General features: G+C 31.7%; 1 protein-coding gene across 50 annotated transcripts in view; it reads right to left on the reverse strand.

Moving 5' to 3' along the window:
* Window positions 1–1901: 1901 nt before the first annotated feature.
* Tnpo (transportin 1) overlaps window positions 1902–24694 on the reverse strand; it is a 69665-nt gene continuing 46872 nt past the window's right edge. Inside the window, exons 19-38 of one of the 50 annotated variants that reach the window (XM_080169557.1) lie at window positions 24477–24571; window positions 21718–21761; window positions 21098–21236; window positions 19056–19172; window positions 16535–16591; window positions 15635–15714; window positions 12284–12333; window positions 11746–11853; window positions 11447–11525; window positions 10930–11014; window positions 9886–9984; window positions 9149–9256; window positions 7852–8002; window positions 7069–7584; window positions 6693–6798; window positions 6148–6245; window positions 5116–5161; window positions 4147–4647; window positions 3139–3345; window positions 1902–2447 (exon numbers count right to left, since the gene is read on the reverse strand). In XM_080169557.1, the coding sequence (XP_080025683.1) occupies window positions 9173–9256; window positions 9886–9984; window positions 10930–11014; window positions 11447–11525; window positions 11746–11853; window positions 12284–12333; window positions 15635–15714; window positions 16535–16591; window positions 19056–19172; window positions 21098–21236; window positions 21718–21761; window positions 24477–24571 (1037 nt within the window). In that variant the 3' untranslated portion in view covers window positions 1902–2447; window positions 3139–3345; window positions 4147–4647; ... (4 more) ...; window positions 7852–8002; window positions 9149–9172. Of the gene's footprint in view, window positions 2448–3138; window positions 3373–4127; window positions 6843–7068; window positions 7616–7840; window positions 8003–9148; window positions 9257–9885; window positions 9985–10929; window positions 11015–11446; window positions 11526–11745; window positions 11854–12283; window positions 12334–15634; window positions 15715–16534; window positions 16592–19055; window positions 19173–21097; window positions 21237–21717; window positions 21762–24476; window positions 24572–24694 lie in introns of those variants that run through there. The other 49 variants (XM_080169533.1, XM_080169536.1, XM_080169528.1 and 46 more) reach the window with 49 other exon arrangements.

Genomic DNA, 24694 nt, shown 5'->3' on the forward strand with positions numbered 1-24694 from the left:
CTTTTTGTCTTAGAATATAATTTGTTTAGAAACACCTAAAAATATTATTAATGTCTTGATACAGACATTGTTTGGACAAACCCAATGCATTGTTTACTTTAAAGTCCATATGATCCAACAAACTATTACATTGTTTTTATCAGGTGGAACTATATTGTATTCAGAGCCATGATCATGGACATCAAAGCTTTTTTATTTGGGTGGGGGAGATAAAAAGACGAAATTCTTTAAAATCCTATTTTATTTGGGGAAGGGAGGGTAAATTTTTTGGTTGGGGGGGGGGGGGGGGGGATGAGTGAAATAACATTTTTTTCTTCTTAAATATACATGGTGCCTATGACATCCCCAAATGCGTTTTGGGTGTGTGTATGTGGGGAGGGGGGTAAACAATAAACACACCCTTGGACATACCTGACAAAACAAAGTATTTTCATTTTTAACCTTTTTAGGGTGTCCCAAAGTGAAAAAAATTATGCATAAATAAGACACAGTTTTAATCAGTAATTAAAGGCCTGTTTTATGTCACTTGGAAACAAAGTAATCAAAAATTAAAAATTCTCAGTACAGAAAAAAAGTTTATCTAACAAGATTTAATACCAAGAAGAAGAATTGGAGAGAGCTAATAAACATACAGACATAGTAAACAGTATTGGAGCCATTACAAATAAGCTGCTGAAAAAATTAAAGGCATTTAATTTTCATAACAATGCTTCGCTACTAAATGAATGACTGTCCCACAAAAAAAACATATTTAATTATTTGGGAATCGTCCCTTTCGTAACATGGCCCCATAAGGGGTGATTCGTCGCATTTTTAAAATGGCTTTTTATAGGTTATTTTAGGTTAGGTTAGGTTATATTTGGTTAGGTGATTTCCCCACAGGGTTAGGTAATTGGCTCCGCAGGGTTAGAGCCCCCCCGCAAGGGCTAGAAATAGGAGATAAGCTACTGTTTTAAATACAAAGAATCGCCCTATAAGGTGCGATGTTACAAAAAGGACTACATCCGATTACTTTTATATTACTATGTCACCTCACTTTTTAATAATTCACTATATTTTTCAAAAACCTTTTTTTCACCCTTATAATTAAAAATTTCTTTTGCCCACAGGGAGAAAATATTCTTTTTCTTTCTTTCTAGGTATATCAAATGGCTGGATTTTTTAATCATTACGACATGCATGTTTAAATATAAAATAGAGACAATGCGGTTTTTTTTAATGTACAAAAGTATTTTTATTACAAGAAAAAAAGAGTATCTTTCATTAGGACTAAAAGTAGCTTTTTGTTCATGTTAAAAATCCTTTTTATGTTTCTCAGAAAAGAATATTAAAAAATACATGCATGCCTGAAAATTAGTTTAAAAAATTCGTATTAAACAGGAAAAAGAAACTAAGTCGTCGTTATATTTATTGTTTGTTCTTTTTGGTGTAAGGTTTTTTTTAATGAAACTTTTTTGGATCTCGTTAATTCGATTTCTGCGGATTTTCTGGTTGCCAGAAATGAAATCTACGCATCTTTTTTAGCTAGATGGCATTTGTCTTGTTAAGATTGGATAAAAAATTCTTTGGTTGGTTAAATTTAATAAGTGTGTGGGGGGCACACATCGTAAAATTGACGACCTCTCCATTTGCCCCCCAAATATTATTTTAGATTTATTTTGCTTGTTGGTTATACCTTATTCCTGGTAATATCCTATTGTAAAAAGTAGTAAGTTTTTTTTGTCTGTGGCTTAAGATTTCGATAACTACTGAACAGATTGAGCTCTCCATTATATGGAAGCTACTAATAGGTCCATGGTTTGTTTAAGGCTATTAAATTCTTATGTCTTAGTTTGGTTTCAGGCCTATTTCCTAGCTCTATGATGCTAGGAGCGCAGCAACTAGTAAAATAATAAAGCATATAGAATGAAAGAGGTATATTTTCAAATAATAATCCAGATAATCAAAACTAGGTCAAAAATACTATTTCAGTAACAATGAAAAAAAAATCGTCGAATCAAATAAAATGATTTGTTAAAAATAAAATAATCAAGTGTTACCCCATAGAATAATGTGGGAATATGACGACCCCCCCCCCCCCCCCAATTATGATTAACAAAATATCAGGAAAGATTTGAAAATAGTTTAAAGAATATTATTTCGTCTCTTATCACATTCACCGATAACCTTTAAGCTACCCATTGCAAAAACTAATTTATAAAGTTTGGGGATAATGACAGAAAAATCTAGCTAACTTAAAAGGAAATGCCCCCCCCCCCCCTTAAAAAAGAAACTCTTAGTCTTTTACATACAAAAAGTTGATCTAATGAAAATATTTTATAAGAGAAGGAATAAAAAAATTCGACGATTTTTTTTTGAAAATTGGAAGTTTACTTTCACAAAAAAATAATTTTTATATTAGGTATATACACACTTACAGTTCAAGAAAAAATAATTTGAAAAATTTTCTTTCAATTAGATTGGTTATTATTTTGTTAAAGTAAAAGAATAAGGTTGCATATGTGTGTCCATAGTGACCTAGCAAACGGCTGAACCATTAGTTCTTAACTAAATTGGAAGCTATATGATGTACATTGTACAGAGCTGGATCTTTAAATCATTTCAATGGTGCGCCAAATCGGGGTAAGCCAACTTTCCACCAATGAGAGCACAGCATTTTACTAAATGCCGCGCTGTGATTTGCTGAAATTCGGCGCACCCCGATTTGGCGCACCATTGAAATGATTTAAAGATCCAGCTCAGGGTCAGGTTTTGAGCAATTTTATGTTTGGTATGCAATAGCATACCCCACCCATTACAAAGATAAAAGGAATTACTATAGAAAGGTATACTGCAAATTTTTAAAATGAAATTATCCTGGCAAGATATTCATAATTGCAGAACTTAATATAAGCATAAATAAGTAGTAAGGGGGCGGAATTGAATCTAATGGTACCTTATCGTAATCAGTGTAAAAAAGGCCACACATAATTCATTCAGAAATTGGTCAGTAAAAGCCTAAATCCAACCTTGAAATTAGAAAATCCTATAGCCCTTTGGCCAACAGAATACGCGATGGTTTCAAAACCCTTTTCGTACATATTAACCCTTTAAAGATGAAGATGGATAAATAATAAATTCAATTTAAAAAATAATAACCAATCCAAAATAAAAAGAGTTGGTGGATGCTTTGCAAAAAAAAAAATGGAAAAGGTACTTATGAAATCAATTACAAAACTTTTCTTTTTTCTAAGTACAAACTAAATAATAATTGGTGAAAAGTTTAAAAAAAATAAAATTGAATTAAGAAACATTAATTGTAAGGAAAGGTAGATAAGATAAGATAGATATGACATAACTCTTCAACTAATATACCAGTATTCAATTTTATTTCTAGATTTTATATTTCACTTGACAACAAAATATCTAAAAGTTTGATTTTGACTGAAGGACGTTTTCAAAAAAATATAATGTATCAAAAAAAAGGACAAAGATTTTACACTGAAAGTGACATTTTTTAGAGGACACTGCCCTGAAATCAAACATATAAGGAAATTGATTATAAAATTTAGGGGGTAAGGGGATTAAGATACTTTTAAAGACACATATAAAATTAAACGATTTAAGGGGGAAATTATAACCCAAATTTTTTTAGGAAGACCTAAAATCTAAAGATTAGGCTATAAAAGTTTTCCGGAATTTTAATAAATATAATAGATTTGAAATCTGCATAAAATTTTAAGGATTTTTTATAAAATTCGTTTTTTATATAATTCATTATTTAAAAGCGCAAATCCAATTTTAGTTAATAAATTTTGACCAATAGGATAGGTGGATTGGAAACTACCTGCGCTCTAATTGGTTGAATGATGTACGTCACTTAAGCTTCTCCAATCAGAGCGCAGATAGTTTTCAATCCACCAATCACAGATGTCAAAATTATTTAACTTAATATGTATTTGCGCTTATAGATAAAGAATTATACAAAAAACGAATTTTATAAAAATTCCTTAAAATTTTATGCAGATTTCAAATCTATTATATTTATTAAAATTCCGGAAAACTTTTATAGCCTACTAAAGATTCAAACATTTAACTTTCTAGAAACGTCCCTCTTAGAATTAAAAAAAATATTTTAAAAATCTTACAAATAAAAGTGAATACTACCACTCTATTAAACTCTCTCTCTACTAGGACTATACACACACGCAAATAACAATAATCATAATAATTAAATTTCTAAATAGAATAATAGTTTTTACCAGTTTTTAACAAGTTAAAGTAACACAGATTAACATTTTTTCAAAAGGAATTTTGAGATAGAGAGATTTACATTATACTTGGTGGTTCATAGAGCTGATCTGGATTTGATAGAATCACAGTGCACGCAGAAAGCACTTGACTGTGACATTACTGTGTGGCCTATCAGTGAAGAACGGCTGTAGGAACCACCTTATTACAGAGACACCACTGACCCTAAGAAGACACTTGAACCAAGATACCGACGACATTAACGCCTTACGACTCTTGAGACCTCTTGCGGACAGTTGAGGAGATATCAGTTGAGAATTTCCCCGCTTTCAGGTTTGGTGCGACACAAATATTATATTACCAGTAATAGTGTACTACTATAGTATCAATCAATTAATCAACAAATATGGCGGCCGTCTAACAGCATGGACAATCAATTATTTTACAAAAGGAGTTACTAAAACACACAAACTAAAGAGCATACTTTCAAAATGAGTTAGGTAACCAGGGACAAAACAAGGGTTCTTCAAATTATCCTATAATATAAAGTAGAACGATGTCTGTATGAAGCTTAAAAGCTCGATACCCGCAGAACCGATTGGTCTCTACTCTACAGGGAATATAACTACTGGTTCTGCGGTCGTTTAGAGCTATCTACTTGGGGATTGAGACATTAAAAAATAATTCATTAAATATTTGATCCCCATAGATTTCACAATGATATTTGAAAATCATTGCCTTCTTTAATGTAAATTAAATTTGAAGAATCTAGTTGTTGTCCCGGATAAAAATTAAATCGAAAACGGCCAACCAAAAATACTAAAAAAGAAAAATAATTGATTATCCTTGAACTGTAGACAACCAAGTTATAATTGTAATAATAACCTGACTTATTTCATAATAATAATCATAATTGCACAGCCTTAAGTTTCTTTGAGTACAGAACTATACAATCAATTTACTCTTTTGCTTTTAATTAGTTTTTTATAAGGAATTGTTTACAACTGCATGAAAGATATACTTTTGTCATCACAATATTTGAGGAAAAATCACTAATTAGGTTACAAACTAAGTAAGGGAACTGATTTGTTGCAAAATATACCTAAAAAAAAGCAAATTACAGAATAGGTTTTCTCGCATCGTAATAAAAACAGCTTTTCGCGGATATAATATGGACAATTATAAGATTAAAACCAGTTTTTAAAGCCCAAAGATGCCGATGGCACGGGCTAAAAAACTGGTTTGATCCTATGATTGTACCAGGTATAAGGTATAACCAACAAGTGAAATAAATCTAAAATAATATTTGGGGGGCAAAGGGAGAGGTCGTCAATCTTACAATGTGGTCCCCCCCCCCCCCAACGACAGCTGAAAACCACGTATAGGTTTCGTGATTTTTTCCCGAATTAATTTCGTTATTGGTATAAGCTGTGATTATACATTTTTATATTCGCAGAAAACTGGATATAATACGATGCAGGATGCTAGACATATTTTTTCGTATGGATTCTAATCCATTGGATATCAATCGGTTTCGAATGAATACGAGAAAAATTGGTACAATTTTTTGACTAAACTTTGAATGAAAAAAAGGATGAATAAATTGGTCAGAACCCTACTTAGTTTAAAATAATGTAGTATAGAGCAGGCACACAAGGGTAAAAATATAAAGAGCAACAATAAGCATTCACATAATTAATACACTATTTCAATATTTTTATTGGACGTTTTTTTATGTAAATAAGGCGGCAAAAATTTTACCCTTTGTGTACGATGCACACACATATAATTAATATACAAGCAAAGATGGTATTTAATTTTTGTAGGAGAAACATATTTACATTTTCCATAGGAAAAGAAACAATTAAAATAAGAAACAAATAAATTTGACTTACAGGTTTTAAAACTTTTGGATACAAATAGTTCTGTAATCATTTTAAAAAAAAATCAACATGTCAAATTACAATAAATTTGTTTATTTTTTTTACACAAGGAAGAGAGATAATACAACAGCTCTTGGTGGGCCCAACATAATTTTTATACTTATTTAAGAAAACTCAAGACTACAAGTAGCAAATATAAAGCTCTTCAAAAAATACTGTTAAAGTGAAGGGTTACAATAAAAAATAATATCAAGAATATTTATCTAAACTTTGGCATTTGATAATCATTTGATTTGCATTCAGAGGCAAAAAAAGCGTGCAGTTTTTGTTATACTTAATATAAATATTTCGTTATTTACATAAAAATATGGCGGCTCTCAATAATATAACAATAATTTACATAATGATTTTTAATAAAAATTTTAAATAAGACTGGCATTAAGAGGTTTATATTTACAAAAAATAAACATGAAATAAAATTTGATTCTGACAAAGACTGAATGTACAACAACTCGGATGAGAAAAAAAAACACTAGAATATTGTAAAAATGTATAAAAATTGTTGCGCCCACCAGAAACCTGTCAAAAAAATACTAAAACCATCAACAAGAATTATAATAATAACAGAACCCTTTTTACAGAAGTTCAAAATTGTCAAAAATTTGGCTAATATTTAAAATTTTTCCTAAAGCATGTGCGAATTTATAGGTTGGTAAGGATTCATGGTTGCTTAATTGAAAAAAATGGATATAGTAAAAATCATTCAAACAGATGTAAACTATAGGTACCTTAACAAAAAAAACTATGTTTGCTATTTAAAACAAAAAATTACAAGGACACAAAACTGAATGAATTTCTGTTGAAAAAATTGATGTTTGCATTTACTTCTAAAAGGTTCAAAAAAATAATACACAACATAATCCTGAATTTCAATTGATAGGCCATGAATCCTTACCAATAAGAATCTGACTACTACATATTTAAATGACAAAGCAAAAGGCTGAATACTCCTGTAAAATTGAATAAATTTCCTAACTCCTTCGACAACTCCGCAATTGTTTACGTACCATGAAGGTACGCGACTATAAACTATACAACACACTCTGGAACAACTGTTTACTACTGAGGACTATCTTGTGGATGAGGGGATGGATGACGGGAGAGATATACCTGGAAACACCACAAAGATAAATCTTGTTCTAATTACCATGACCGAGAACCTTGGACCGACTCAACGCGACTCGACATCACCGTGCAGACTCAGACTCACTGGGAGAGGGGCGACAGCAACCGTTTAATTATACCAGATTCGACCAGGTTGCCAACACAATACCACTTCGCCCAACAGATCTTGTTTCTCCCCAATGTTTTTGACCGTTTTTTGTGTGTGTGTCAAGTTTGCATAAGACATCACACTGAAAAGAGCATTGCTCTAAAAACTAGCTCTTGGCGCTAGTTGTTTTGTTGAATGCTTTGTATGTATTGATGACTTGAAAATTAAACTGAAGAAATGTTATATGCAACATGAAAAAAATAAACAAAACAAAAAATCCTCTAATATTTTTAGAAGACCGTAAAAATAACTGACTAGTTAGAAGTTGACATATAGAGGTACAAGTAGGTTAAAACGCAAAAATTGTGATAATGTACACGAAAAAAAGAAAATTTTAGAAATATTCTTGAACGAATAGAATAGAGAAAAAAAATCTAAATTCTTCAGCTTTAACTATCAAATCACCAATAAAAAAGGCATTTATTATGCAAATAGAATTTTTTTTTGCGAATAATGGTAGGAAACTGCAAATTTGAAGATGATTAGTGTAGTTTCCAAAAATTTGCAATTAGGTGACTTTGTCTGATTTCAATTTCTTTTCAATTCAACTGGAAACCTAAAATAAAAGGGGTAGTTGCACGAAGTGTATTAAAACTTGAATTTTGTGAACTGCATTTATTTCTGTTCAGTTTAAACTACTCCTATAGGACATATACCTACTTGAAAGAATTTCAATTTTCCACCAAGTAGTTTTAAAATATTAAGATTTGAAAATCATACTTTTTAAATATATACAACATAAATGGCTGTCCTGTTTTCACAAAAACAGCATGATGACTATTTTAGTGGTGCCAAATTGATTGTTATTTATTGTAATACAAAATTATATACGTTAGATGGTATACTTGTAACTTTTGCTTCAAATAATTTTTTCTGAAATACACTTCATGTAACTATCCCTTTGGTAAGAACATTTAAAGTGATGGTTTTAAACAGAATATTTTCAAAAAGTTAGGCAAATTACCATATATGATACCATTAATGCTATGTTTCATTTTTATGTTATCCAGACTTGGAAAAGTTTAAAAAATAGTTCTGTTAGCAAGGAAATGTAAGTAACATTAATATAAATTATTTATTTAAAATACAAAATCCTTATACTAAAGAAACAGGATGTCTGTGTGTCTGTACCAAAGGATCTCGCTAACCGCTGAACCGATCGGGTTCTCCCTAACAGGGTAGCTTCTCATAGGTCCCGGGAAGGTTTATAACTATTTTTTTGGGGGGGTGGGACACCCCCAACCCCCCCAAAAAAGAAAAATCCCCCCCCATAAGTGTATTTCATGAAAGCAATCATTAGGTAGGTATAGAATTTCTATTTTTTGAAGCAAAGTTACCTTATGACTAGGGTCATGATCAGAACTGTTAAGGTATTTATAAAAACAAATATTTTAGGGACAAATCTAAACCCCCTAAAAGTTTTAAGCTTCTAGTAACAAATATAAACTAAAGTACTTTTCTCAAAGAGCCTAGCGTGCAAAGAAAGTCTCCCTGTAGTATAAGAAATAAATTAAAAACCAGAAGGGAGAGTAGTGATTTTTCTTTATGTTTAACCTAATGCAACCTAATCTAAAGTACATAACAAACGAAAAACTAAACTCTCCCATCCTCCTTATTTTTTTTCATTTCAAGGGATGAGGGGGGGAGAGAGGTTCAATGCTCGTCTAAGCTTATTGAAGGAAACCGCTTAAACTAAATATACCTGTCTGATCTTACTGATCAGTGTTTAAACTCCATAGTTGGCACGGAGTAGTTCTTTCAGGGCAGCTGGGAACTGCTGGGAGAAGTCGGCCCAGGCCGGCTCACCAACCTAAAACAAATATCATAGTCATGGCAGGTCCATGTTAGGCTCACATAATTTCATTATTCGCACTTTAATTTCCCATGATGGGAATCTCATCATATAAAATATTTAGGTTTTTGTCTGTGACTTAAGATCTCTATAACTACTGAGCCGATTGAGTTCTATATACATTTTAGTTTATCTTCGAATAGGACCTTGGAAGGTTTTAGGCTTTTTTTTATCATACCCTACCCCTTTAAATACAGAGTCCATATATGTTGGGGCACAGCCGCTAGGATAGTTTATATTGTGGAACTCCTAAGATATTTCTAATATATTTATGATAATAAAACGTAATTCCACTATTTTGATAGTTGATTACGTAATTTTAGTAACAAACTGCAAAAAACAGAATTTTAGTTCAGGTAATAATTTTGCTCGTGGAAATTTAGAAGCGCTGATACTCTTTATATGCGGTAATTCAGTCCGTTTCAGTTTTGAGATTCTATTGAAATCAATCTGTTAACATTTATCTGGCTTTACAGATAAAGTTTCCTTCCATTGAAAGGTCGCGCAATCAAAGGGTTGGTGACAGCAATTGTTATAATAAAAAAATATATTCTATGAGATATAAGATCTCAATAACCCCTCCTTACCTGATTTTTAAATCCATTCAGTATCCTAGCAAACATTTCCTTAAGATCTGGTTTAGGATTGTTCCAACTTGCCACGGCGTCACAGAAGAATATAAAATTCTAAAAAAAAAACAAGATCAGTTGCAATAAAAACTGGTGCCATTTTAAAGTAAAAAAATACTGTCTTTTTATTCACAGACAAGCACATAATGGAGACACCTGTTATAAAGGTCCCCAGTGCTGCTCAAAAGACGAAAAGGCATTCAAATTTAAATATCAAAATAACCTTATTGAAATACTAAGCAAGAATCTAAAAACTGTTTAGAAAAATATTGATTTAGTCTAAAATGATCTTTAATTAACCTATGAAAGTAAAAGATTTTGACTAAATCAGCTGTTTTAGGGGTTTAATGAGATCCAATTCGAACTAGGAGCAATATTCATAAAAATAGTTTTTAGATTCATAATCAGCAGTCATTTTGATATGCAACATGCCTGTGTTTGGAGAAATTTCAATTTTTGGTTTTATAAGAGTGCGGGCACAATTCACCCGCGCGCCCGTTGTTTTTAGATTACAAAACCCCTTTCAAGATTCACAGGGTTTTATATTGGCCCAGAAACCTTTGCCAATGTGTACTAATGTGAAAATCCCAAAATGTTTGAAAATCGACCCGCCCTAATAAAAATAAAACCTTTGGCTATTCATAAAAGTAATATTTTCGTAAAAATATGAAGAAAAAAAACGTTAAAAATTTAAGTTTGACTGTGGAATTTTTGTAAAATCTGTATATATATAAATATGATACCTCTATAACTCCCTGTGGGGGGTTAACAGTGATCATCTGTCATATTCCCATGAAGGCAGAATCTTACCTCTATAACTCCCTGTGGGTTAACAGTGATCATCTGACATATTCCCCTGATGGCAGAATCTTACCTCTATAACTCCCAATGGGTTAACAGTGATCATCTGACATATTCCCCTGAAGGCAGAATCTTACCTCTATAACTCCCTGTGGGTTAACAGTGATCATCTGACATATTCCTCTGAAGGCAGAATCTTACCTCTATAACTCCCTGTGGGTTAACAGTGATCATCTGACATATTCCCCTGAAGGCAGAATCTTTCTCATCATTGTCTCGGATGTTTCTGTGGGAACATACATAATTTAGAATTACTACACTTTATTCAATGAAAAAAGGCATATAGGACAATGGACGATAAATTAAAATTACCCCATAAATAGATCAAAATTATTGGGGCAAAAGTTTGGAAACTGTTTGACTGTACAACGAAATCAAGAATTGATAATGAACCAACAAAGATTTAAAGCCAGCAAGTTGATATTAGCGGCTACGTATTCTATAAGCCAGATGGGGTAAAAAAATAGCTGAAAACTATTCCAAAGGTAAATATGAAAATTGCCTGGAACCTACACATGCCATTTGTTAAGCTTACCTAAAACATATAACCCAAGAGATCTTACCCTTCAGATAAAAAATAACTTTTAAGTGATAGGATTATGTCTAGTTTTTCTAAAGCCTTTCACGTTCCAATTATGATTCTAAATATTGTATGTTCCTGAGACTAGTACACCATGGTACAATAAAGAGCTTAAGGTCCGGGGCAACCAGTTGGGGGCATACCAGTCCCATTCGACCTAAACAATATTAAAATAATGAAAATTATATGCCGCCGTTAAGATATTACATAACAATAGCACAAAATCGAATCGTTTAAAGCCAAAGGCTCTAAAACAAAAAAAGTAAGTTTTCTGAACGTGTAATGGGTACGAGTTTGCAGGACTAGACCTGGCTTATAAAGTGTAAAATGTGGAAGTAAATTTTTAAGAATAGCGCCTAATTTGAAAGCATTGTTACCTATTGTAATAGCGGTGTTCTCTAGCAAGGTCTTGGGAGTGTTGGGCCGGTTTATGATCTGGATCAAGGGGGGCAACAAGTATTGGATGTAGGGGGCCATGTCACCCTCTGAAAATAATACAAATAATTATAAAAGATATAAAAATATTTTGGTTTGAAATTATAAACGAACTAGCAGCAGCGTCCCTAGCAGCTAGGGACTCTGTGTTCAAAGGGGTATAAAGGGGAAATAAGACAATAGCCTTAAACCATCCAAAGGAATAAATTTAAAATTAAAAACCATTCCAAGACCTATGTTAAACTTTCTAAAAAGTAAAACTTTATCGGTTCAGCAGATATTGAAATCTTAAGCTTCAGACAATAAAAATCTTAGTACTTTATATAATAGGACATAAGAAGAGAATCTTCACAAATTTTTTACATACTTTGTTTCAGAATTGAACAAGCCTTCTTAACATTACAACAGTGAATGTTTTTTATTCAAACACGGGTAGAGGAGCTACTTATCATCACAACCGAAAAGAAATATTAAAATTACCTAATTTAACACTTATTTCTCCGGCGGCCCAAGTGGCATTGTTGCACACACTAAAAAATAAAATAAAACAAGATTAGGTAGTTTTCATAAAAATTTATGCCGTTTGGAAATGAGAAAAGTTACTGTCTATTTGAGTGCAGACATCTAAACCCTATAGAATGTCGGAAAATTATTTTCTCGTATTCATTCGAATCCGGTGGATAGGAACCGGTTCTCATCCATACGAAAAAACTATGTCTAGCATCGTATTATAAACCGCTTTCTACGAATATAAAAATATACAATCATACGATGAAAGAAATAACTATTTCAGTATAGCTTCGAAACCGATTAATATCCGGTGGATTAGAACCGGTTATCAGCCATACTGAAATACTATGTCTAACATCGTATTATATCCGCGGAAACTTGTTTATAATACGATGCGAGAAATAACAAAGTATTCAGAAACTTGCAATCTAAAAATTGAAAATCCTAAGAAAAAGGTGAGATACACAAAATTGTAAATAACTTATTATATATGTCAGTCTGTCTGTTATTCTGTATTAATATTCAATTAAAAACAATTTTACTTTTCTAAGTTGCTATTAAAGTTTTTAAGGGAAGATTTTATATTTCTAGCTACTTATGGATGTTGCCCTCCTTGTTTAATTTAAAGCTTTGTTAAAAGTAATATAAAATATTAATTTAAGAAAAAAAAATTTATATAACTAAAATAAAACGTGAAATATATATAAATAATATATCAAAACATTATAAATTGTATCCTTTGACATCTAGAAAATTAATGTAAAACTCTATTTATTTATTGAAAACATCGTAAGTTTTCTCTAATCAAAATTATTAATAGATTTTTCAAGTCTTGTTTGAACCTTTAATCACAGAAACTATTAATTATTATAAAAGTTTCTAACAATTTTATTTCGTTTTAATCATAGATTTTTACAGAAAAACAATGAAGGATAATTTTAAATACTTCCTCAATGATTTGAAACAAAATTACCCCTACTGCACAGCGGTCTAAGGCCGGACATTTCGCCAAAAATCAACATTGGAATTCCTCAAAATTAATAATTTATTTTGAAAATATATACCCTATCTCATATGAAACCGAAGAGTTTTTGTCTTTTCAACTACTGGTTGATGAATTATGAACTTTGAAACATGAAGGTTCAGGATTATTTTCACGTCATGAATTTTGCCTTTTGAATTTTCACCATCTTTGGAAAAAATATTTTTTTTCAGTGTTACATTGATACAGTGAAGTTTCTTAACCTATTTATATTCATAATATTACATGATATATTAGGAAACTGGGGTTTTAGATTTTTTAAAAACTAATTTTATCCATTTTATAGTTGCTTTTAAAAAAAAATTATGTCATTTCCTAAATATTTTGCAAAAAATTTTGGCAATAATTTTTAGTTTTTTAAGATTTTCACCAAAAACCGGGCCCCGCAACATACCAAACCATATATTATTCTTACTATACAGGTATAATGCCATAGTTTCATGTTTAGTTTAGGTTGTTGCAGGGCCCGGTTTCTTTCAAAATTTTAACTTTAATTTTAGGGGCCAGACTCTAAAATTCCAATATAAGAAAAACATTTTTTTTACAATTTGTTTATTTCCTCTGTTAATTTTAATTTCTGATGCATTTAAACTGCCCACAAAGAGCCTATGCTAGATTAAGAGACTTTCAGAGATTTAAAATGAATGTTTTAATTTTTTTAAGGGGGGGGGGGGGGAGGTTTAATGTATCCTTTTCGTAATCCATGCGCAAATGGCACTTAAAATCGGAATTTCGTTATTAAACTTGGCATGAGTATTCCTTGATAGGCCTATTTTCTATAAATCAAACAAAAAGGTGGAAAAGTGATGGCTAACGGCTGGTGGCTGGTTAGTTATTACGCAGGAAACAACTTCTTGAAACATAATTTTCCTTTTATTCATGTTAAATGTTACCAATAACCATTTTAAAAATTTCTTGTACCAGCCACTTAACGGCTAGAGAACCAGTTGAAAACGGCTGAGAGTGGCCAAGAGTATGATGTGTAGATAGGGCTTGTGTCGTGTCAAGGGGTAGGTTTTCATGGGTGCTGAGCTTAAAAATACTCTCAAAAATAGTGGGGGCTAATTCATATGGCAGCTGGGTAACGGCTGCATCTCAGCTGTTAGCCATTTTACAAGACTATTAAATGATATTTTAACATCAAATGTTTAGGTATAGTCCCTATCCTAACCTAAAATAACCTAACAAAAGCCATCTTAAAAATACGACGAATAGCCCCTTAAGGTGCGTTGCCACGAAATGGACTATTCCCAAACATTTCAGTAGAATTAAACTTCTTCAATTAATTTTTGTATTCTAATTAATTTTATTGGATATATTAATAACAAAATTTTACAATTTCTAGATTTAGCTATTAAACAGCTGAAAACATTAGGTACTAGATTAAGTATTATTACTTATCTAAGAGAAAATAACTTCGTAAAAAAGGTGAAGAAACTTCAATTAGTTGTATCAAATTGCATTTACCTTTATATAATCATTTCTACAGTAATGTTTATTAATGCTGCAAGGTTTTTAAACGTTTTATTGCTTAGAAACATCAAATTTAGGCTATCTGCCACTTAAGAAAATAGTATGAAAATATGAAATTTTAGCTAAGTTTCAAAGTATTTTCTAGACCAGTTGGCTTTTGTTTTTCTTTTCTAAATGAATATACAAGTTGTATTGAGTAATAATAAGGCGCAGGCTTTTTATTTTGAACGATTCTATCAACTACAAGCTGAGAAAATTGACTTTGAGTAGAGGTAGGTGAAATGTCCACCAAAATGCCAAAATAGACCACTGTGTACTGTATAAAAATATTGCTTGAAAAGTTTGAACATTGCTGGTTAAACGCAACCAATCAAGAATATAAAAAGTACCCAAAGTTTCTCAGCAAACAAATAAAAGAGCAAGTTTTAAAAACTTTGGGAACCTCTTAAAATATGCTGCTAACAATCCTCTACCTTTCTGAGTTGAAGTAGCATTATAAATAGATCAAAAAAGTTAGGAGAGAAGACGCTATTGGACTAGTACCCAAAGTTTTAGAAAACATTGTCTTATTAATTTGGTTTAAAAATTTGGGTATTTTTATTGAATTTTGATTTGTTCGTTCCAAAATAGTAGTGTCCAAACTTTACAAGCAATAATTTTTATCTACAGCAGGGATACCTTAGTTTTTCATTATTGGGGATATATGTATGTCAATTTAGCGTCCATTGTCTTAACTAATGCTGATTGGTCAATTGAGTTGGTATCATATTATAAAGTAGCTTCGCTACCTGGGAAGGGAGTCGTACCTGATATACTCTGGGTTGAGGTTCTGTGCCAGAACTGGCATGAACTGAGGGATGCACTGATGCACATGCATGAAACAGGCCTAAATATAATATAAAAAATATATTTACAACATGGACACGGTATAATGAACAACCAAAACAAATCTAAAATCAAAATTCGTGGGTAAAAACAAAAATTGCATAACTACTATCAAGACAAACCCTTGGATTCTTTAAAAAAAATTAGGGTCGCTGCTCGCTGGTGTGGCAAATTATTTTTGTGATAAATCCTCCAAAATCATATAAAAATCTACAAATAGTTATTTCTTTCATCGTATTATAAACGGCTTTCCGCGGATATAGAATGTACAACTGGTTTTAATCTTATAATTGTACATTTTTATATTAGTAGAACGCTGGATATAATACGATGCTAGACATAATTTTTTCGTATGGATGAGAACCGGTTCCTATCCACCGGATTCGAATGAATACGAGAAAATCAAATATAATTATAAAAGGGTTATAAACTTAAGATTTCGTTTATTTTTTATGTGATTTTAGAAGATTAAAAAAAAAAAAATTTGCCTCACCAGCGAGCAGCGATCCAAATTTTTTTTAAAGAATCCACCTCTAGAATAACAAAATAATATTCTAAATCAATCAATTATTTTTTTACAACTGTATTTACACGGTGACTGTGGACTGTTATTAAGTTTAAAAGGCACAAATAGACGATCAGTTCATGAATGGATAAAATTTTAATTCACGATTTTAAATAAAAGGATATAGTGTAAAAAGGTACAATATAAAATGAAGAAATCTTACATATTATATACACAAAGGGATTAAAAGTCTAAATTTGATAATACAAAAGATCCTTTGTAATTAATTTACAAATACATAAGCTTTTAAATTTACCTTTGTCAAATCTCCCAGAAGAGCAAAGCTTGACTGTCTCACTTCTGGCATACTATCCTAAAATAAACGTAGGTATTACTATTTACTCTTAATTTGTCATACCTACTATCTGTTTATCTAAGTATCTATCAATCCAACTTATTAATATTTAAGAAACAGGATATCTGTCAGCAGCTTTTGAACAAAAATTACCCTTCGTCAAACTTGTCTTTATTGTCTAATAACTATCTGTTACAGGGTTTCGGATCCGGATCCGCAAGGATCCGCATATTTTCGAGTCCAAGGATCCGGATCCGCAAAAAAATGCGGATCCGGATCCTTGGACTCAAAAAAATGCGGGAAAAAATGGAAAAATCTACCCAAATTTATATAAAATCTCAGACATTCTCTTGATGAGAGCCAATCTTTAAGGTTTAGGGTCAGACTTGAAAATTAAAAGTATTTTTGACTTCGAATTAAAGAAAAAATATTTTGAAAAGTTTGGTGATTTTATTTTTATTGTCAAGGATCCGGACATGGATCCGGTAGGATCCGCACTAACCAAGTTTGGAGGATCCGGATCCGCAAAAAATCAATGCGGATCCGAAACCCTGAATTCTGTTAAGATCTCACTAACTGTTTCAAGGAAGTTTCATATAGGTTCAAGGTTTAAGTTATTTTCTGTCCACTCAAATAAGTGGAAGGGGATAATTTGTAAAATAACTAGGAACTTTGAGGGAAACACCGAAGCTGGATCTTTAAATCATTTCAGTGGTGCGCTAAATCACCCCGCGCACCATTGAAATGATTTAAAGATCCAGCTCAGATCATTGGTTTTGATTCTCTACTTTGATACTTACTTAATTGATACAACAACACCATAAATCCCAAAAATATGTATCTCAAAAATAACGTTTTACAACTTGCCTTTTTCTTTTTCATTTTTCAATTTATTCAATTCTTTTTCAATTACCTAATCTATAGTTTTTATGTAGGCAATAAATATATGACAAAAATTCATATAACATGTATGTAATAATTCAATTAACAAATACGTCATAAGAATATATTTAGATTATTATTAAAAATGTCATGTTAATAAGATAACTAAATATTCGTGTATAATATAATTAGTAAGATCCTGCTTTTACATATAGTACGGCTAAATTGATAATTCTTTAATTTTATTGCTTAATTGAAGAAAAATAAAATCTTTAAATGACTAGGTATAACTATAAAATAAGAGGTAGGATATAGAATATATTTGGATATTATGACAAGGGAAATTTTTTTTCAATTTAGGTTGCTAACATGGAACTTCCGTATTGGTCTGTTAGATCATCCAGAAGGAGGTTAGGGGGTTGAAATAAATGGGATGGAAGGGGGAAACTGTTATTTTAGCCCGCTGCGAGTTTCTCTTTAGTAGAGAACATGAAAATCTTGTGTAAGATGAAAGTGATAATACATCCATTACAGGATTGTGTACCGAAAGATCTTATTATACGTGCTATACCAAGAAATAAAGTATTTTTTTTATAGAAAATTGCCCACGAAATCGTAAATAAATTGGTTTGATTAACTGGCCTCTTTTTAAAAAATTGGAATCAGGGCCAAGAATTTTATTTTAACAGTCGCTATCAAGTACGTGTTAATAAAACTATATTATTAAGCTGGAATAAACTAGAAATAAATGTAAAAATTTTTTAATCATTAAATATGAGGAATAAAAATATAATAATAATAATAATAATATGAGGAATCATTTGAAGGATAATAAGATTATAATGTCTTCCTAATCAAATAAATTGATTAGAAAAAATAAGTTCATGTTTCTTCAATCAAGTTTTTCCGGTAGTATGCTCTTGAAATTAAATTATAGATAAAATTTGATGTGTTAAGCCTCGCACTTCTATCATTTGCTATTTATTAGTACTAGCGGATACGCCCCTAGCACATAGAGCTATGTATTCCTATCCAGATGGAAGGTGCGATAAATAGCCTAAAACTAACCAAGGACTTGAATTTAAATAGGAAGTATTTGTTAACCATACCGAAACTTATGTTTAAAATTACCTAAAATCACAAATAAATATTACTAAAAGAAACAAACCCATCTATATGTATCTGTAAATATCTATGTACCTGGATACACGAGTAAAGAAGAAGGATAAGGTTACTAGAAGATACAAGTTCCTCTATATGTAACTATGTATATCTATCTATCTATCTATCTATCTATATACCATACCTGGATACACGAGTAAAGAAGAAGGATAAGGTTTCTAGAAGATGCAAGTTCCAATATATGTAACTATGTATATATAGGTATCTACCTATATACCATACCTGGATACACGAGTAAAGAAGAAGGATAAGGTTACTAGAAGATACAAGTTCCTCTATATGTAACTATGTATATCTATCTATCTATATATATACCATACCTGGATACACGAGTAAAGAAGAAGGATAAGGTTACTAGAAGATACAAGTTCCTCTATATGTAACTATGTATATCTATCTATCTATCTATATACCATACCTGGATACACGAGTAAAGAAGAAGGATAAGGTTACTAGAAGAGACAAGCCCCTCTATGTGAGACTTTAACCCCTCAGCAAGGCCAGATAAAAGATCCAAAGCTACGATCATGAAATCCTAAAAAAAAGATAATTATTTTAAACTTTTCTTAGCATTTATAATAAAGGTTATTTAGTGAGATAATCTAAAAGGTTTTTGTTTGATTTGATTAATTTTTTATCGCACATACAAAATCTTTTAATATAAAGTTAATCATTATACTTGAGTTAATAAGGTTTTAAACATCTTCAACGGCCATAAGTATATAATAAATTGTGCAAAAAAAAACATTTTCATAATTAAAAACCTAAAACAGCAAGGTACATTATTTTTGTGGAAAACAAAAAGGGTCATTATTTTCGCGTATTTTCCGTAAAGTTGAGTGTTAGCGTTAAGTCAAACGCGCTTATTAAGTCTAACTGTTCTTAATTTTGACCAATAAAAATATATATACATTTGGTCAAAATTAAGAAGAAAGGTTTGATTTAACAAGTGACTTTGACTAAACGCTTCCACACAACTTTATGGAAAATACGCAAAAAAATGATCCTCTTTATAGTAAAATGTAACTGAAAATTGGAAAATAAATAAATGTGTAAATTACCAACGCATGTATTCAAATAAAATCACTTTTAACAGTTATAAAATATAAATCTATCTTAACCATAACATTAGTAACTACTGCTGCTTCATAATCCTTATACTAAAGTAACAGGATGTCTGTGTGTCTGTACCAAAGGATCTCGCTAACCGCTGAACCGATCAGGTTCTCCTTAACAGGGTAGCTTCTCATGGGTCCCGGGAAGGTTTATAACTATTTTTTGGGGGGTGGGACACCCCCAACCCCCCCAAAAAATGAAAAATCTCCCCCCCCCAAAATTTTTTTTTTAAAATTAAATTGAAAATGAGGGAGGGGGGCACCCCCCCCCCCAAAAAAAAAAAATTTAAAATAAGAAATTGGGTTTAAATTTGACTCTCTCCACATCAAGTTGCCCCTAGAGGCCTCTAGGAGCGTAGCCGCTAGTCCTTATACTAAAGTAACAGGATGTCTGTTTGTCTGTGAGTCTGTGTGTCTGTACCGAAGGATCTCGCTAACAACTGAACCGATCGGGTTCTCCTTAACAGGGTAGCTTCTCATAGGTCCCGTGAAGGTTTATAACTATTTTCTTGGGGGGTGGGACACACCCAACCCCCCCAAAAAATGAAACCCCCCCCCCCCCGAAAAAAAATTTTAAAAAATTTTTCTTTTAAAATCTAAAATAAGAAATTGGGTTATTAAATTCGACTCTCTCCTCCTCAAGTGCCCCCTAGAGGCCTCTAGGGGCGTAGCCGCTAGTTAAATATATTTCAAAAAAAAATAAATTCATTATCAATTACATCTCTTGTAGAAGAGAATCAAGCAATATTAGCTTGGTCGTTTAAGATATTCAAATAAAATGCTCATTACATACACATACATAATGAGGAAAACGAAGCTTTATCGAACACATTTTGAGTATGAATCACCATCCTTCAATGCACTATCGAATTGGATACAGAAGGTACTAAGTAATACTTAAGAAATTATTGGTAAAGATATTATATCTGTACTGACACACTTAACGAAGATAAACAAGAACAAATACATTAAAAAAATAATCTAGATCATTAGGTTTAATTTTTTGTGTAAAAGTTTAATCACATACAAAAAACTTTACGCACACATTTCCTAATGAAAAAGATTAATTGATTATAATTTGTTTGTCGCTATTTAACTATTTTGAAAATGGTAATTACAGCAACTTTGTCTGGCAAGTGACATATATTGTTAAAGTAAGGGGATGCCTTGGCAATCAAAGGGTTGGTTGTCAGTTGGATAATACTTAATATTCTAAAGATGGCGTTAGAGTATTGTATCCCATTTACAGTCTTAATATGCCCTTGGTTTATGTATATGATCACTTGAAATCAAAGTAGAATCCCACCCCAATGAGGTAATAAACTAAGTAATTAAAGTGTCATACCTTATCTGGTTGGTCAAATTGTTGTTGGTTTTGCAAGTAAGCAACATTCTGGTTCAGGGTCTGCTCAACCAAGGAAACACAGCGTTTGAATACGTTGTCACAATAGGGTAGGAATCCGTCTTGCAGTGCAGTAGCAACACTTGATTATAAAGAAATACTTTTATTTTAAACCCCAAGATTGTTGAACTCAGGAAGGAATGGGACATTAGACATTAGACTAAAGTATTAAAACCACGTTATCTAATTCACTATTATGAATCTTTTATTGGTTAATTACATACTAGTGTCCAAACTTTTCAACTAATAATCTTAATCTAAATATACTAACAAACAACAAAAACAATTCCTTTAGATTGTATCAAAACATCTTTTTAGTATGATGCATTTGGTGTATTGAAATCACAATGTAATGAAGAGCTAAAAAGCTGTAGGTTTCCCTCAAAGTGCCCAGTCGAGCACAAGACCCCCCTTCCCACTTTTTTCGATTTACTTCCTCAAAAGGGGGGAAAGGCACTACTCGATATACATTTTAAATGAAAGATGGTTATTGGAAAACATCATCCCCTTCGACAATAACAACAAAGCCCCTGAAACAAATACTCAAATTTAATATTATTTACCTGGATAAGCATTCAAGAAGTGGGAATAGATCTTTGTCCTCATCCTAAAGAAAAAATATTTATTACGACTGTATTAATTCGCTTTAAAAAAACTCATTTAAAAGCAGACAAATTATAAATTAAAGGCTTTAAGAGGTGTTTAAAATGTTTTCTTTTCAATGTATATTAAGATCAGGTGTTTATAAAAAAAAATCGCCGCTAGATGGGGTTAGTTATGATTGTTTTGTTTTGTTTTTATTTGCGATTTAGTTTCTATTGGGAGGGTGGTGGTACCCTCCCAAAAATAACTTTCACAGGACCTATGAAAAGCTACACTAAAAGGAGAACCTTATCGGATCAGTGGTTAGCGAGAAGCTTCAGTACACACAGCCACACTTTATTATAAGGATAATTCCCTTTTTTATCTAATTACAATGGAGCTACTCTAAAACTAACCAAATTTCAACTAAAGAACTTTGATTTCTAACAATATACCAGAGTTGAAGAGAAGCGTATTATCTACATTTCTAGTTTCAAGTGAATGATTGCAAAAATCCGGGAAGGTGGGCGAAGTAATTAATTTTTTTAGGAAATTAATTACCTAGATAAGAAACTTTTATTTCAATATCCATTTTTTTTATATATTTTTCTCGTATTCATACGAATCTGGTGGATAGGGCCCGGTTCTCATCCATACGAAAAAAACTATGTCTAGCATCGTATAATATCCAGCTTTCTACGAATATAAAAATGTACAATCAAAAGATTAAAACCATTTTGTTTAGCCCGTTCCTTCGGCACCTCCGGGCTAAAAACTGGTTTTTATCTTATAATTGTACATTCTATATCCGCGGAAAGTAACGCAATTAACATAGCATTGGATACTTAAATTGGGTCTACTCTAGTTAAGACGCAAAAAGTGGTTCTGCTTTTGAACAAGTTTACGTTTCCAATCTGGCTAGGTACGGTTTTAATTCTGATAAATGGATGGAAATATCCAAGTTATCCTTGGCTAAAATATTTAGGCGCTAGAAATATTTTTTAGTACTTTCGAACAAAAGAAAATTAATTATTGAACAAATTTTTTAATGTTTTATTATCAAGTACTACACCCACTCGATAAAACCTTTTAATTAAACACTTACTAAAATTTTTACACAAAAAATGTTAATATTTTGATCTTAAAGTGTGTATAAAATTTATTTCCACAAAAAAAGATATATTCATACTTACACCCAAATTTATTCTTCAGTTAATTTAAAATATTCAAATGTCAATCAAGACTGTTTTTTTCTTCTTACTTACTTATGTATTTATTCATACATGCATCAGATAAAAGCATATTCTTTACATAAACAAGGAGGATGAGAACAGATGATCAGTAGTCATAAAAAATAGGAAGTAGAAAATCAGGAAACATTTTATGTAAAAAAAATATTTGTCTTTTAAAGCTTGACCGACAGACTGACGGTCCAAAGAAAAGATTCTAGTTGCGCTTTTGTATCGGGAATATTCCTAACAAAGGGGGAGGTAAGTTGTGCTAAAATTCCGTAAAGGTGTGAGTTTTAAGTTTTTAAAACAGTAGTATAAGTAACAGTAACAAGCCCTTTTCACTCCACAAGGGGGAGTATAGGCCGCTGACAATTTGTCAGTGTTTCTGTAACAATGTGGCTTTTTATGGATATGGGATAGGGTTGTCAGCCCTAAGCCCTATGATTGCGGTGTAAAGCATCCATTTGCCCATCAGACAACCAACCCTTTGATTGCACGACCTTTGTCTGAGAAGTCCTAACTGTGCATGGTAGTGAGTTGCGCCTGTTTTGGGCCAAGGCATTCCCCCTACTCTAACTATTCATGTCGCGCACCTGACATAGCAGCAGTAGGAACCATTTTTAACGTCTTTAGTTATGACGCGGTGTCGGACCGAGATTCGAACCTAACACCTTCCCGACGACGAGCGGATGCGCTACGTGTTGAGCCACGGTCGTGGGTCTTAAAGGGAGTTGTAGGTTGTGCTAAAATTCCGCAAAGATGTGAGTTTTAAGGCTTAAAAAACAGTAGTAGAACGATAAAATTTATGTTTGCTTTAATAAAAAAAAAATTTGTCTATAGTTTTTTCCAATATGGAATAAACATATTTATTTAGTGAATATTATCGTTCAACTACTGGTTTTTAAGCCTTAAAACTCACACCTTTGCGGAATTTTAGCACAACATACATCTCCCTTTATACCACAGCTGAAAATCAAGTTTCCCCCATATCATTTTTAACGGTCGGACATATCGATTTATAGAATCGTTTCGCTATTAAAAATGAATGACTTGCATTTTAAAAAGTATTCTGTATAATTTTTCTTTATATTTTTACATTTAACTTATTCTATTTCATATTTTAATAGGGGGTATGATATGACTTGTATATGAACATATTCTGTCATTGCATCTTTCTGTCAATCTATTTATCTAGGTAATATATTTTCTCGTATTCATTCGAATCCGGTGGATAGGAACCGGTTCTCATCCATACGAAAAAACTATGTCTAGCATCGTATTATATCCAGTTTTCTACGAATATAGAAATGTACAATCACAAGATTAAAACTAGTTTTTTTAGCCGGTGCCTTCGGCACCACGGGGCTAAAAAAACTATAATTGTACATTCTATATCCGCGGAAAGCCGTTTATAATACGATACGAGAAATAACTAATATCCAATTCCTTGTTTAAATATTTGTTTATCCATCTACTCATCCCTTGATATATTTAATATTTATTTATACCTTTAACATATTCCATTTTTGAATGAGAGGAGGCATGATAAGATTTATGTATTCAGGTTTATTCAGATGTACTCCAACACTATCTGCCAATGTTCCTGCATGAAAAATCAAATATTAGATTTTAAATAAGAAATAGTTGTAATATGTTTTCAAAATTGTTCTAAACAAAAAATATGTAATTTTAATATTTCGGTTTGTATGAAGAATAGAGTCAAGAG

This window comes from Acartia tonsa, chromosome 8 (genome assembly GCF_053477335.1).
Source record: "Acartia tonsa isolate MP-2025a chromosome 8, ASM5347733v1, whole genome shotgun sequence".
NCBI classification, from domain to species: domain Eukaryota; kingdom Metazoa; phylum Arthropoda; class Copepoda; order Calanoida; family Acartiidae; genus Acartia; species Acartia tonsa.